This window comes from Hemibagrus wyckioides, linkage group LG04 (genome assembly GCF_019097595.1).
Source record: "Hemibagrus wyckioides isolate EC202008001 linkage group LG04, SWU_Hwy_1.0, whole genome shotgun sequence".
NCBI lineage: Eukaryota > Metazoa > Chordata > Actinopteri > Siluriformes > Bagridae > Hemibagrus > Hemibagrus wyckioides.
In genome coordinates this window covers 31,119,203-31,134,305 of record NC_080713.1, presented here as the reverse complement: position 1 = coordinate 31,134,305, position 15,103 = coordinate 31,119,203, and the positions used below count along the sequence as shown (strand labels likewise).

The following is a 15,103-nucleotide window of genomic DNA, read 5'->3' as shown; positions in this document are numbered from 1 at the left end:
TTTTGGTCTAATTAACATTTCCTTAAACATTTCTTTACATTAACTGTTATAATTTGCTGACCTCAGTGTGTTCAGTGTACAGTCTGGATCCTGTAGTAAATCAGTGAGCAGCTTCACTCCTGATGCTCCAGGGTCGTTCCCTCTGAGATCCAGCTCTATCAGGTGAGATGATTTCAGAGCTTCAGCCAGAGCAGTGTATCCTTCCTCTGTTATACTGCAGTCTGAAAGTCTGAAGAGGACACAGATCTGTTATTATTTAATCATGAAAATAAGATCACAGCATTAAAACATTTTCTATTTTGTAGTACTTAATTTGGCTTTAATATATACACTTCTGAATACAATTCTAAATTCTCCATACATACAAAATATTTTTTACTTGGCCTTTAACTGTGATTATGTTTTTAAACTGAAGCTGTATAAGATATTGCCTACTTATGTACTCCATTTGACATTTGACACTGTTTACTTATTTGCCTTGCACCTACATTATTTGCTTGATATCAATTTAATTACACTTATAACTGTGTTTGTCTGTGGTTCTTTTTAAAATCATGTCCTTTCTTGTTTGACTTATAAAGAAACATAGAGGATATTTATATATTCATTATCTCAGATTTTGTTTGGTAGTTTGGTTGCAGATCACAATCAGAATAAAAATGAAGATAAAGAATGTTTTCTTTAGAAATTTAAACGAGATTGTTCACTTCATTTAAAGTCACAGGGAGATACATAAGCAACCAATTTAGTAAAAATCCTCTTAACAGAAAAGATGAACTGACCTGAGTGTCTCCAGTTTACAGTTTGGACTCTTCAGTCCAGCACAAAGCAGCTTCACTCCTGAGTCCTCCAGAGGATTACTGCTCAGATCCACCTCAGTCAGCTTGGAGGATTCTGAGCTGAGAACTGTGTGTAAAATCGAGCAGCTTCTCTCTGTCAGGTTACACTCACTGAGACTGAAAGGAGAAAATGAAAGTGTTCATAGTGCTGACAGACCTAGGAGTCCAGGAGACCTGAGGAATTCCTCACTTCCATCTCAGGAACTTCCATCTGAATCTCGGAGATAATGCTGAATGTGTCCTACACAACACCTCCATCTCACATGACAAAGGACTGTTTTTATAATATCTATAAATAATCCCTATCATTTTGTGCTAAATAACTTAATGACTGTCTTCCTTCTCAGTGAATACTGTTTAATGTTACTGTTAAAATTACAAAAGAAAACTACACTACATGACCAAGATCATGTGGACACTCCTGTAATGGAAGGAACCACTGAAGTTTGTAGGGCCTAAACATCTCTCCTTACTTGTTCCTCACACTACCGAGTTCCAAACAGCTGCTAGCAGCAAAGATGTTCAACAAACTTTTAACTGTGATTTTCTGGTGCACATGTAGGATACTAGAAAACATTCGGTCATTTCTCAGTGCATGCCAGATGAAAATATTCTGCTTGTAAAACCAAACTAACAATGAAACATCGCAATAAGAAACAGAATACTTACTTAATTTTCTGAAATTTACAGTGTGAGTCTTCCATCAGAGCCGAGAGCTTCTCCACTCCTGAGTCTCCTGTTTCCTTCCTGCTCAGATCCAGCTCTTTTAGGAGTAAAGAGTTTTCATCTACAACTGAATTTAGCCAATCACAGGCCTCCTGTGCAGCAGAGCTTTTCAACAACCTGCAAAAACATATCAAAATAATAATAATGACCAATGAAATGAATACTAAATTGCAGTCCATTATTAAGTTCATCCAATATGCTTAAAGTTCTTTCAAGCAATCATTTATGAATATTTATAAAATGATTTTTGCTTGCTTGAAAAATCACCTAAGTGTCTCCAGTTTGTAATTTGGATTATTTTGGATATCATCAAGCTTTTTCACTCCTGATGCTCCAGGGTCGTTCCCTCTGAGATCCAGCTCTATCAGGTGAGATGATTTCAGAGCTTCAGCCAGAGCAGTGTATCCTTCCTCTGTTATACTGCAGTCTGAAAGTCTGGACAAAAGTAGTATTAAGTTAATTTATTTAACCACAAAACTATTTCCACTAACCACTGTGTTTTTAAGAAAGAAATTAAATAGCCAAAGCAAAAAAAACAAACAAACAAATAATTGCTTTTCATCCTAACTCAGTCTTGGCCAGATCTCACCTATCCTACACACAGCTACCAACCAGGGAGGACAAAGACGATCAGATGCTCATCATGCTACCTTCTAGGGGGTGGCATAACACACTCAGAGTGAAACAGAATCTAGCCACTTCTGCATGAATGAGCTAGCAGATGCTCATCACTGGCTAGTGTCACTCTGATGATAGAGGAGCGAGAGAGAGAGTATAGCACCCCTCCCTCCCTGAGATCATGGCCAATCTCACAATTTCTGGATGATAGTGTAAACACGTTTCTGTTGACCACTTTGGAGTCAAGCCAAGGTAAATCACAAAATGAATTTTGTGGGGATGTTTCCCATTTTGGTCATTTTCTAGAGGAAGGGCGTGTGCTAATACATGCATTTGTGAAGCTAACTTTCACAGGGCCGTGTGTAACGTCCCGTCAGACGTAGGAGTATTAGAATCCATACGCGGATTGGGGTTGAGGGCCAAAGGCTAAGATCTTGGTCGAGGTCACGGAAAAAGCAGGGTCAAAACCAGAAAGCTAAGATGAAACAGTCAAAACCAAAACGCTAGTCCAGAAAACGAAGTCAGAAGAAAACAAGCAGGGTCATACACAAGGAAGCGAGACAATCGATAAATCAAGGCTTGGCAGGTAACACTAGGGAAACAATGCTTCGCGATGTGACTGAGATAGCGTGCTGCTTTTATACGTCACTGAACCGGAAGTGGGCAGAAACAGTTAATATTCGGGCGATGGCTCCCTCTGGTGTTCAGGCCTCGTGACACAGTGTAACACACTTGAACAAAGGTTTAAAAAGTGCCCTCTTACACATAGATAGATAGATAGATAGATAGATAGATAGATAGATAGATAGATAGATAGATAGATAGATAGATAGATAGATACTTTATTCATCCCAATGGGAAATTTGCAAAATGTGGAAGGAAAGCCTTCTGAGCTACAAAAAAATCTCTTAGTGCTGCTAGATTAGCGTAGCACTCCACCATAATCAAATATAACAAAAATAATCCATTTTTATTAAATAATGTAACTAAATTAAATAGGAGTAAAACCACTGTAGAAAAGTGCACACCATCAACATGCAGCAGCACTGACTTCATAAATTATTTCAATGGAAAAACTGATAACATCAGACAGAAAATACAGACTATTAATTTAAAAACCAACAATCTAAAAGATAATCCTGTAGATTATAATATGAATGTTTCTTATCAGCACTTAGAATGTTTCACTCCCTTTTGAGGAACTGATTTAATTTCCAGATAGTGACTACTCTATGCAAACCAAGGATATGTTCGGTGTTCCACAAGGTTCTGTTTTAGGCCCACTGCTTTTCTCCCTATATATGCCACCCCTTGGTGCAATTATTCGTAAACATGGTATTAGCTTCCACTGTTATGCCGACGACACACAGCTATATGTTTCAGCTAAATCAGATGAGAGACACCAGCTTATTAAGATAGAAGAATGTGTAAAGGACATTAGACATTGGATGGCCACTAACTTCCTCCTGCTTAATTTGGACAAGACAGAGGTGCTAGTACTAGGACCACAGGCAGCTAGAAGTGAGCTTTCTGATTACAGAGTAACGGTGGATGGTCTTTCAGTTTCATCTTGTCCAGCAGTAAAAGATCTTGGTGTGATTATTGACTCTGGTCTTTGGTTTGAAGCTCATCTAGATAATATCACTAGCGTAGCCTTCTTCCATCTCAGAAATATTGCCAAGATAAGAAATATGATGTCACTTCATGATGCAGAAAATCTGGTTCGTGCTTTTGTTACCTCTAGGTTGGATTAGTGTAATGTCTTACTGTCTGGATGTTCCAGTAGGAGCAGGAACAAGCTCCAGTTAGTCCAGAATGCAGCAGCTAGAGTCCTAACTAGAACCAGAAGATATGAACACATCACTCCTATTTTATCCACACTACATTGGCTCCCAGTCAAATTTCACATTGATTATAAAATACTGTTACTGACCTATAAAGCACTAAATGGTCCAGCCCTCCAATTATTGTTCGGGATTCAGACACAGTCTCAGTGTATAAGTCCGAACTGAAGACACATTTGTTTAGTTTAAGCTTTCACTGTATAGTTTTTCTTAGGTAAAGAAGCAGATCTGGAAGGTTTATGGGCATAGCATGTATAATGAAGTGAGATGTTTGGATGCTGTCACTTTACCACCGTCATATGCTCACTCAGGTTTGCTGACTGTGTAGTGGTTGGACGCTTTATGTCCCAGGAAGCCTTCATGTCTGTCACCTTCTGGCTCTCCCTTTTAGTTATGCTGTCATAGCTAGTCTTATTGGAGTCCCTGCCTGTACTTTACACATAATCTACATTGTCTTTAACCATCACATGATCACAGCATGAGTTCCATGTGTGACTGCTTCTTCTTTCTTCTTTCACCCTACCCCTGGTTGGAGCATCATCACATGGTGGGGATATACACTCTGCTGGGGATATATCTGCATGAACAGCCCATGACGCATGGGACTGCTGTGGACAGAACCATTTGAAGACCATCACGCCATCTTTGAATTGCCATTGTGTCAGTCAGCTTTGTGCTCGCGCCTTCATTCCTGAACGTTTGAGGCAGAAGAGGCAAAGGCTTCCTCTGGTGGTTTGCAGGCCATGATGTTACAGTTATAAATACATAATTCTTATATTAGTCTAATTACAGAAAATATTCTATTAGATATTGCCTGGCAAACATAATGCTGCATTTTCATGATTTTGATTTTTATACCTGCTCTACTTCTGGTCACTGGTTAAACCCCTTCCTTTTCCATTTCAGAGAGAGCCAGAAGGAAGTTGTGTAAACAAGCCAGATTAAACAAATTTACAAGTCATATATAAAAATGACAAATCACAGCAGTGGGAACATGTTTCTAATTTCTGCTCTCAAAGTCCAAACATTCAGCTTAACACAGTAAATCCCTGAAACAAGCAACAACAAAGCATGAGTGTGTATTGTTACTGAGTATATTCAGTATGAACACACACACTCACAAACAGAAGATTCTCTACATCTATAAAACACTGTATGGAAGAGATTTTATAGTAGCAGTGGTAATGTGGTGCTGCTTATACAGGTGTATATCACTGTACCTTAATATCTTCAGATTACAGCATGGATCCTTGAGTCCTTTAGATAATTCCATCACACCTGAATTCTGTAGGCTGTTTTCACTCAGGTCCAACTCAGTTAGAAAACAGAGCGGAGAACTGAGAACTTCTGCCAGAGTTATACAGCTTTCCATCATTAGACCACATTTAATAAGCCTAGAAGGAAAAAAATCAGATGAGATACTACTTTCATCAACATTTTTGACTAATTCTTAATTAATTATCTATAGATACAGAGCTCTTACTGTGTGGCTGTAAGACTATCCTTATCTATTCTCTTTTCACATGATGTTTCACTTTACTAAGGCCAATTTTAACATGAAGGCTAAAATCTAAATAATCCCTAAAGGTTAACTTATATTTTACTGTAAAATAATAATAAGCATAATAATAATAATAATAATAATAATAATAATAATAGTTTAATGTACACACATCAGTGTCTCAGCTCTGCAGTGTGAATCCTTCAGTAGAACAGAGAGCTGCTTCACTCCTGAGTCTCCTTTTATTTTTCCACTCAGATTCAGATCTGTCTGTAATAAAGGGTTTGTATCTAGAACTTTATTCAGATGTTTAAAAGCTTCTTCTGCTTCAGGACTTTTCAACAATCTATAAGGAGAGAAAAAAAATTATCATTAGAAATTTCATATTGAATATACCTTACTATAGTGTTTTGGTCTAATCAAATAGTAATAAAATACATTTACTTGTTAATAAATTCATAATTCATAAATGAACTGAAGTGAACAGTTAATTCACAAATATATTTTTTAATTGTTATAATTTCCTCACCTCAGTGTGTTCAGTGTACAGTCTGGATCCTGTAGTAAATCAGTGAGCAGCTTCACTCCTGATGCTCCAGGGTCGTTCCCTCTGAGATCCAGCTCTATCAGGTGAGATGATTTCAGAGCTTCAGCCAGAGCAGTGTATCCTTCCTCTGTTATACTGCAGTCTGAAAGTCTGAAGAGAGAACATTGTGTGGTATTATTGATACCCTGATGTCTGATAAAACCTTAATATTGTATTATTTTAAGCATCTATGTAGTATGTAATACCAAGAAGATTAAAGTTCTATATGTTCTACATGAAGCCTGTGTTTGTATTCTACATGTAACGTCACAATCTCTTATGTAAAAGTTAAAGAGCAGAAGCAGAAGCTCACCTCAGTATCTGCAGGTTACAGGACTGATGTTGCAGCAGTGCACAAAGCTTCTGCACTCCAGAGTTTCCAAATTTATTCTCACTCAGATCCATCTCTCTTATGTGTGCAGGATTTGAATGAAAAGATGAAGTCAAAGCAGAACAGCCTTCTTCTGTAATACTACAGTCCTTTAGCCTACAGAGAACCAGAAACAGTGGAAAGAAAATCTTCACTTTAAGTAACATTTTATTGTGGGGTTCATCTGAGAATGAGTTTATATGAATCACACAATGATCATATTTAAGAAGAAATATCAACAAGGTAGAAAAATATTACAAATATTATATTAGAAATAACAAGTAAGTATATAAACATGTAAGTGACATACATCAGTGTCTCAGTTCTGCAGTGTGAATCCTTCAGTAGAGCAGAGAGCTGCTTCACTCCTGAGTCTCCTTTTATTTTTCCACTCAGATCCAGTTCTCTCTGCAGTAAGGGGTTTTTACCCAGAACCTCAGTCAGAGAATCACAGGCCTTCACTGCATCAGGACTTTTTAACAAGCTGTAAGAAGAGAAATTCTTAACAGTTTTAACTATAACTGTTTTATTTTGGTCTAATTAACATTTCCTTAAACATTTCTTTACATTAACTGTTATAATTTGCTGACCTCAGTGTGTTCAGTGTACAGTCTGGATCCTGTAGTAAATCAGTGAGCAGCTTCACTCCTGATGCTCCAGGGTCGTTCCCTCTGAGATCCAGCTCTATCAGGTGAGATGATTTCAGAGCTTCAGCCAGAGCAGTGTATCCTTCCTCTGTTATACTGCAGTCTGAAAGTCTGAAGAGGACACAGATCTGTTATTATTTAATCATGAAAATAAGATCACAGCATTAAAACATTTTCTATTTTGTAGTACTTAATTTGGCTTTAATATATACACTTCTGAATACAATTCTAAATTCTCCATACATACAAAATATTTTTTACTTGGCCTTTAACTGTGATTATGTTTTTAAACTGAAGCTGTATAAGATATTGCCTACTTATGTACTCCATTTGACATTTGACACTGTTTACTTATTTGCCTTGCACCTACATTATTTGCTTGATATCAATTTAATTACACTTATAACTGTGTTTGTCTGTGGTTCTTTTTAAAATCATGTCCTTTCTTGTTTGACTTATAAAGAAACATAGAGGATATTTATATATTCATTATCTCAGATTTTGTTTGGTAGTTTGGTTGCAGATCACAATCAGAATAAAAATGAAGATAAAGAATGTTTTCTTTAGAAATTTAAACGAGATTGTTCACTTCATTTAAAGTCACAGGGAGATACATAAGCAACCAATTTAGTAAAATCCTCTTAACAGAAAAGATGAACTGACCTGAGTGTCTCCAGTTCACAGTTTGGACTCTTCAGTCCAGCACAAAGCAGCTTCACTCCTGAGTCCTCCAGAGGATTACTGCTCAGATCCACCTCAGTCAGCTTGGAGGATTCTGAGCTGAGAACTGTGTGTAAAGCCGAGCAGCTTCTCTCTGTCAGGTTACACTCACTGAGACTGAAAGGAGAAAATGAAAGTGTTCATAGTGCTGACAGACCTAGGAGTCCAGGAGACCTGAGGAATTCCTCACTTCCATCTCAGGAACTTCCATCTGAATCTCGGAGATAATGCTGAATGTGTCCTACACAACACCTCCATCTCACATGACAAAGGACTGTTTTTATAATATCTATAAATAATCCCTATCATTTTGTGCTAAATAACTTAATGACTGTCTTCCTTCTCAGTGAATACTGTTTAATGTTACTGTTAAAATTACAAAAGAAAACTACACTACATGACCAAGATCATGTGGACACTCCTGTAATGGAAGGAACCACTGAAGTTTGTAGGGCCTAAACATCTCTCCTTACTTGTTCCTCACACTACCGAGTTCCAAACAGCTGCTAGCAGCAAAGATGTTCAACAAACTTTTAACTGTGATTTTCTGGTGCACATGTAGGATACTAGAAAACATTCGGTCATTTCTCAGTGCATGCCAGATGAAAATATTCTGCTTGTAAAACCAAACTAACAATGAAACATCGCAATAAGAAACAGAATACTTACTTAATTTTCTGAAATTTACAGTGTGAGTCTTCCATCAGAGCCGAGAGCTTCTCCACTCCTGAGTCTCCTGTTTCCTTCCTGCTCAGATCCAGCTCTTTTAGGAGTAAAGAGTTTTCATCTACAACTGAATTTAGCCAATCACAGGCCTCCTGTGCAGCAGAGCTTTTCAACAACCTGCAAAAACATATCAAAATAATAATAATGACCAATGAAATGAATACTAAATTGCAGTCCATTATTAAGTTCATCCAATATGCTTAAAGTTCTTTCAAGCAATCATTTATGAATATTTATAAAATGATTTTTGCTTGCTTGAAAAATCACCTAAGTGTCTCCAGTTTGTAATTTGGATTATTTTGGATATCATCAAGCTTTTTCACTCCTGATGCTCCAGGGTCGTTCCCTCTGAGATCCAGCTCTATCAGGTGAGATGATTTCAGAGCTTCAGCCAGAGCAGTGTATCCTTCCTCTGTTATACTGCAGTCTGAAAGTCTGGACAAAAGTAGTATTAAGTTAATTTATTTAACCACAAAACTATTTCCACTAACCACTGTGTTTTTAAGAAAGAAATTAAATAGCCAAAGCAAAAAAAACAAACAAACAAATAATTGCTTTTCATCCTAACTCAGTCTTGGCCAGATCTCACCTATCCTACACACAGCTACCAACCAGGGAGGACAAAGACGATCAGATGCTCATCATGCTACCTTCTAGGGGGTGGCATAACACACTCAGAGTGAAACAGAATCTAGCCACTTCTGCATGAATGAGCTAGCAGATGCTCATCACTGGCTAGTGTCACTCTGATGATAGAGGAGCGAGAGAGAGAGTATAGCACCCCTCCCTCCCTGAGATCATGGCCAATCTCACAATTTCTGGATGATAGTGTAAACACGTTTCTGTTGACCACTTTGGAGTCAAGCCAAGGTAAATCACAAAATGAATTTTGTGGGGATGTTTCCCATTTTGGTCATTTTCTAGAGGAAGGGCGTGTGCTAATACATGCATTTGTGAAGCTAACTTTCACAGGGCCGTGTGTAACGTCCCGTCAGACGTAGGAGTATTAGAATCCATACGCGGATTGGGGTTGAGGGCCAAAGGCTAAGATCTTGGTCGAGGTCACGGAAAAAGCAGGGTCAAAACCAGAAAGCTAAGATGAAACAGTCAAAACCAAAACGCTAGTCCAGAAAACGAAGTCAGAAGAAAACAAGCAGGGTCATACACAAGGAAGCGAGACAATCGATAAATCAAGGCTTGGCAGGTAACACTAGGGAAACAATGCTTCGCGATGTGACTGAGATAGCGTGCTGCTTTTATACGTCACTGAACCGGAAGTGGGCAGAAACAGTTAATATTCGGGCGATGGCTCCCTCTGGTGTTCAGGCCTCGTGACACAGTGTAACACACTTGAACAAAGGTTTAAAAAGTGCCCTCTTACACATAGATAGATAGATAGATAGATAGATAGATAGATAGATAGATAGATAGATAGATAGATAGATAGATACTTTATTCATCCCAATGGGAAATTTGCAAAATGTGGAAGGAAAGCCTTCTGAGCTACAAAAAAATCTCTTAGTGCTGCTAGATTAGCGTAGCACTCCACCATAATCAAATATAACAAAAATAATCCATTTTTATTAAATAATGTAACTAAATTAAATAGGAGTAAAACCACTGTAGAAAAGTGCACACCATCAACATGCAGCAGCACTGACTTCATAAATTATTTCAATGGAAAAACTGATAACATCAGACAGAAAATACAGACTATTAATTTAAAAACCAACAATCTAAAAGATAATCCTGTAGATTATAATATGAATGTTTCTTATCAGCACTTAGAATGTTTCACTCCCTTTTGAGGAACTGATTTAATTTCCAGATAGTGACTACTCTATGCAAACCAAGGATATGTTCGGTGTTCCACAAGGTTCTGTTTTAGGCCCACTGCTTTTCTCCCTATATATGCCACCCCTTGGTGCAATTATTCGTAAACATGGTATTAGCTTCCACTGTTATGCCGACGACACACAGCTATATGTTTCAGCTAAATCAGATGAGAGACACCAGCTTATTAAGATAGAAGAATGTGTAAAGGACATTAGACATTGGATGGCCACTAACTTCCTCCTGCTTAATTTGGACAAGACAGAGGTGCTAGTACTAGGACCACAGGCAGCTAGAAGTGAGCTTTCTGATTACAGAGTAACGGTGGATGGTCTTTCAGTTTCATCTTGTCCAGCAGTAAAAGATCTTGGTGTGATTATTGACTCTGGTCTTTGGTTTGAAGCTCATCTAGATAATATCACTAGCGTAGCCTTCTTCCATCTCAGAAATATTGCCAAGATAAGAAATATGATGTCACTTCATGATGCAGAAAATCTGGTTCGTGCTTTTGTTACCTCTAGGTTGGATTAGTGTAATGTCTTACTGTCTGGATGTTCCAGTAGGAGCAGGAACAAGCTCCAGTTAGTCCAGAATGCAGCAGCTAGAGTCCTAACTAGAACCAGAAGATATGAACACATCACTCCTATTTTATCCACACTACATTGGCTCCCAGTCAAATTTCACATTGATTATAAAATACTGTTACTGACCTATAAAGCACTAAATGGTCCAGCCCTCCAATTATTGTTCGGGATTCAGACACAGTCTCAGTGTATAAGTCCGAACTGAAGACACATTTGTTTAGTTTAAGCTTTCACTGTATAGTTTTTCTTAGGTAAAGAAGCAGATCTGGAAGGTTTATGGGCATAGCATGTATAATGAAGTGAGATGTTTGGATGCTGTCACTTTACCACCGTCATATGCTCACTCAGGTTTGCTGACTGTGTAGTGGTTGGACGCTTTATGTCCCAGGAAGCCTTCATGTCTGTCACCTTCTGGCTCTCCCTTTTAGTTATGCTGTCATAGCTAGTCTTATTGGAGTCCCTGCCTGTACTTTACACATAATCTACATTGTCTTTAACCATCACATGATCACAGCATGAGTTCCATGTGTGACTGCTTCTTCTTTCTTCTTTCACCCTACCCCTGGTTGGAGCATCATCACATGGTGGGGATATACACTCTGCTGGGGATATATCTGCATGAACAGCCCATGACGCATGGGACTGCTGTGGACAGAACCATTTGAAGACCATCACGCCATCTTTGAATTGCCATTGTGTCAGTCAGCTTTGTGCTCGCGCCTTCATTCCTGAACGTTTGAGGCAGAAGAGGCAAAGGCTTCCTCTGGTGGTTTGCAGGCCATGATGTTACAGTTATAAATACATAATTCTTATATTAGTCTAATTACAGAAAATATTCTATTAGATATTGCCTGGCAAACATAATGCTGCATTTTCATGATTTTGATTTTTATACCTGCTCTACTTCTGGTCACTGGTTAAACCCCTTCCTTTTCCATTTCAGAGAGAGCCAGAAGGAAGTTGTGTAAACAAGCCAGATTAAACAAATTTACAAGTCATATATAAAAATGACAAATCACAGCAGTGGGAACATGTTTCTAATTTCTGCTCTCAAAGTCCAAACATTCAGCTTAACACAGTAAATCCCTGAAACAAGCAACAACAAAGCATGAGTGTGTATTGTTACTGAGTATATTCAGTATGAACACACACACTCACAAACAGAAGATTCTCTACATCTATAAAACACTGTATGGAAGAGATTTTATAGTAGCAGTGGTAATGTGGTGCTGCTTATACAGGTGTATATCACTGTACCTTAATATCTTCAGATTACAGCATGGATCCTTGAGTCCTTTAGATAATTCCATCACACCTGAATTCTGTAGGCTGTTTTCACTCAGGTCCAACTCAGTTAGAAAACAGAGCGGAGAACTGAGAACTTCTGCCAGAGTTATACAGCTTTCCATCATTAGACCACATTTAATAAGCCTAGAAGGAAAAAAATCAGATGAGATACTACTTTCATCAACATTTTTGACTAATTCTTAATTAATTATCTATAGATACAGAGCTCTTACTGTGTGGCTGTAAGACTATCCTTATCTATTCTCTTTCACATGATGTTTCACTTTACTAAGGCCAATTTTAACATGAAGGCTAAAATCTAAATAATCCCTAAAGGTTAACTTATATTTTACTGTAAAATAATAATAATAATAATAATAATAATAATAATAATAATAATAATAATAATAATAGTTTAATGTACACACATCAGTGTCTCAGCTCTGCAGTGTGAATCCTTCAGTAGAGCAGAGAGCTGCTTCACTCCTGAGTCTCCTTTTATTTTTCCACTCAGATTCAGATCTGTCTGTAATAAAGGGTTTGTATCTAGAACTTTATTCAGATGTTTAAAAGCTTCTTCTGCTTCAGGACCTTTCAACAATCTATAAGGAGAGAAAAAAAATTATCATTAGAAATTTCATATTGAATATACCTTACTATAGTGTTTTGGTCTAATCAAATAGTAATAAAATACATTTACTTGTTAATAAATTAATAATTCATAAATGAACTGAAGTGAACAGTTAATTCACAAATATATTTTTTAATTGTTATAATTTCCTCACCTCAGTGTGTTCAGTGTACAGTCTGGATCCTGTAGTAAATCAGTGAGCAGCTTCACTCCTGATGCTCCAGGGTCGTTCCCTCTGAGATCCAGCTCTATCAGGTGAGATGATTTCAGAGCTTCAGCCAGAGCAGTGTATCCTTCCTCTGTTATACTGCAGTCTGAAAGTCTGAAGAGAGAACATTGTGTGGTATTATTGATACCCTGATGTCTGATAAAACCTTAATATTGTATTATTTTAAGCATCTATGTAGTATGTAATACCAAGAAGATTAAAGTTCTATATGTTCTACATGAAGCCTGTGTTTGTATTCTACATGTAAAGTCACAATCTCTTATGTAATAGTTAAAGAGCAGAAGCAGAAGCTCACCTCAGTATCTGCAGGTTACAGGACTGATGTTGCAGCAGTGCACAAAGCTTCTGCACTCCAGAGTTTCCAAATTTATTCTCACTCAGATCCATCTCTCTTATGTGTGCAGGATTTGAATGAAAAGATGAAGTCAAAGCAGAACAGCCTTCTTCTGTAATACTACAGTCCTTTAGCCTACAGAGAACCAGAAACAGTGGAAAGAAAATCTTCACTTTAAGCAACATTTTATTGTGGGGTTCATCTGAGAATGAGTTTATATGAATCACACAATGATCATATTTAAGAAGAAATATCAACAAGGTAGAAAAATATTACAAATATTATATTAGAAATAACAAGTAAGTATATAAACATGTAAGTGACATACATCAGTGTCTCAGTTCTGCAGTGTGGATCCTTCAGTAGAGCAGAGAGCTGCTTCACTCCTGAGTCTCCTTTTATTTTTCCACTCAGATCCAGTTCTCTCTGCAGTAAGGGGTTTTTACCCAGAACCTCAGTCAGAGAATCACAGGCCTTCACTGCATCAGGACTTTTTAACAAGCTGTAAGAAGAGAAATTCTTAACAGTTTTAACTATAACTGTTTTATTTTGGTCTAATTAACATTTCCTTAAACATTTCTTTACATTAACTGTTATAATTTGCTGACCTCAGTGTGTTCAGTGTACAGTCTGGATCCTGTAGTAAATCAGTGAGCAGCTTCACTCCTGATGCTCCAGGGTCGTTCCCTCTGAGATCCAGCTCTATCAGGTGAGATGATTTCAGAGCTTCAGCCAGAGCAGTGTATCCTTCCTCTGTTATACTGCAGTCTGAAAGTCTGAAGAGGACACAGATCTGTTATTATTTAATCATGAAAATAAGATCACAGCATTAAAACATTTTCTATTTTGTAGTACTTAATTTGGCTTTAATATATACACTTCTGAATACAATTCTAAATTCTCCATACATACAAAATATTTTTTACTTGGCCTTTAACTGTGATTATGTTTTTAAACTGAAGCTGTATAAGATATTGCCTACTTATGTACTCCATTTGACATTTGACACTGTTTACTTATTTGCCTTGCACCTCCATTATTTGCTTGATATCAATTTAATTACACTTATAACTGTGTTTGTCTGTGGTTCTTTTTAAAATCATGTCCTTTCTTGTTTGACTTATAAAGAAACATAGAGGATATTTATATATTCATTATCTCAGATTTTGTTTGGTAGTTTGGTTGCAGATCACAATCAGAATAAAAATGAAGATAAAGAATGTTTTCTTTAGAAATTTAAACGAGATTGTTCACTTCATTTAAAGTCACAGGGAGATACATAAGCAACCAATTTAGTAAAAATCCTCTTAACAGAAAAGATGAACTGACCTGAGTGTCTCCAGTTTACAGTTTGGACTCTTCAGTCCAGCACAAAGCAGCTTCACTCCTGAGTCCTCCAGAGGATTACTGCTCAGATCCACCTCAGTCAGCTTGGAGGATTCTGAGCTGAGAACTGTGTGTAAAATCGAGCAGCTTCTCTCTGTCAGGTTACACTCACTGAGACTGAAAGGAGAAAATGAAAGTGTTCATAGTGCTGACAGACCTAGGAGTCCAGGAGACCTGAGGAATTCCTCACTTCCATCTCAGGAACTTCCATCTGAATCTCGGAGATAATGCTGAATGTGTCC

At 37.5% G+C, this 15,103-nt stretch overlaps 1 protein-coding gene across 1 annotated transcript in view; it reads right to left on the bottom strand.

Moving 5' to 3' along the window:
• The window catches only part of LOC131351571 (uncharacterized), a 103,557-nt gene that overhangs the window by 52,353 nt on the left and 36,101 nt on the right, over positions 1 to 15,103 (bottom strand). Inside the window, exons 21-37 of the mRNA XM_058386990.1 lie at positions 14,084 to 14,251; positions 13,804 to 13,977; positions 13,437 to 13,610; positions 13,067 to 13,234; positions 12,710 to 12,883; positions 12,252 to 12,425; positions 8,845 to 9,012; positions 8,521 to 8,694; positions 7,075 to 7,242; positions 6,795 to 6,968; positions 6,428 to 6,601; positions 6,058 to 6,225; positions 5,701 to 5,874; positions 5,248 to 5,421; positions 1,833 to 2,000; positions 1,509 to 1,682; positions 62 to 229 (exon numbers count right to left, since the gene is read on the bottom strand). Coding sequence (XP_058242973.1) covers positions 62 to 229; positions 1,509 to 1,682; positions 1,833 to 2,000; positions 5,248 to 5,421; positions 5,701 to 5,874; positions 6,058 to 6,225; positions 6,428 to 6,601; positions 6,795 to 6,968; positions 7,075 to 7,242; positions 8,521 to 8,694; positions 8,845 to 9,012; positions 12,252 to 12,425; positions 12,710 to 12,883; positions 13,067 to 13,234; positions 13,437 to 13,610; positions 13,804 to 13,977; positions 14,084 to 14,251 — 2,916 coding nt within the window. The remainder of the gene's footprint in view (positions 1 to 61; positions 230 to 1,508; positions 1,683 to 1,832; positions 2,001 to 5,247; positions 5,422 to 5,700; positions 5,875 to 6,057; positions 6,226 to 6,427; positions 6,602 to 6,794; positions 6,969 to 7,074; positions 7,243 to 8,520; positions 8,695 to 8,844; positions 9,013 to 12,251; positions 12,426 to 12,709; positions 12,884 to 13,066; positions 13,235 to 13,436; positions 13,611 to 13,803; positions 13,978 to 14,083; positions 14,252 to 15,103) is intronic.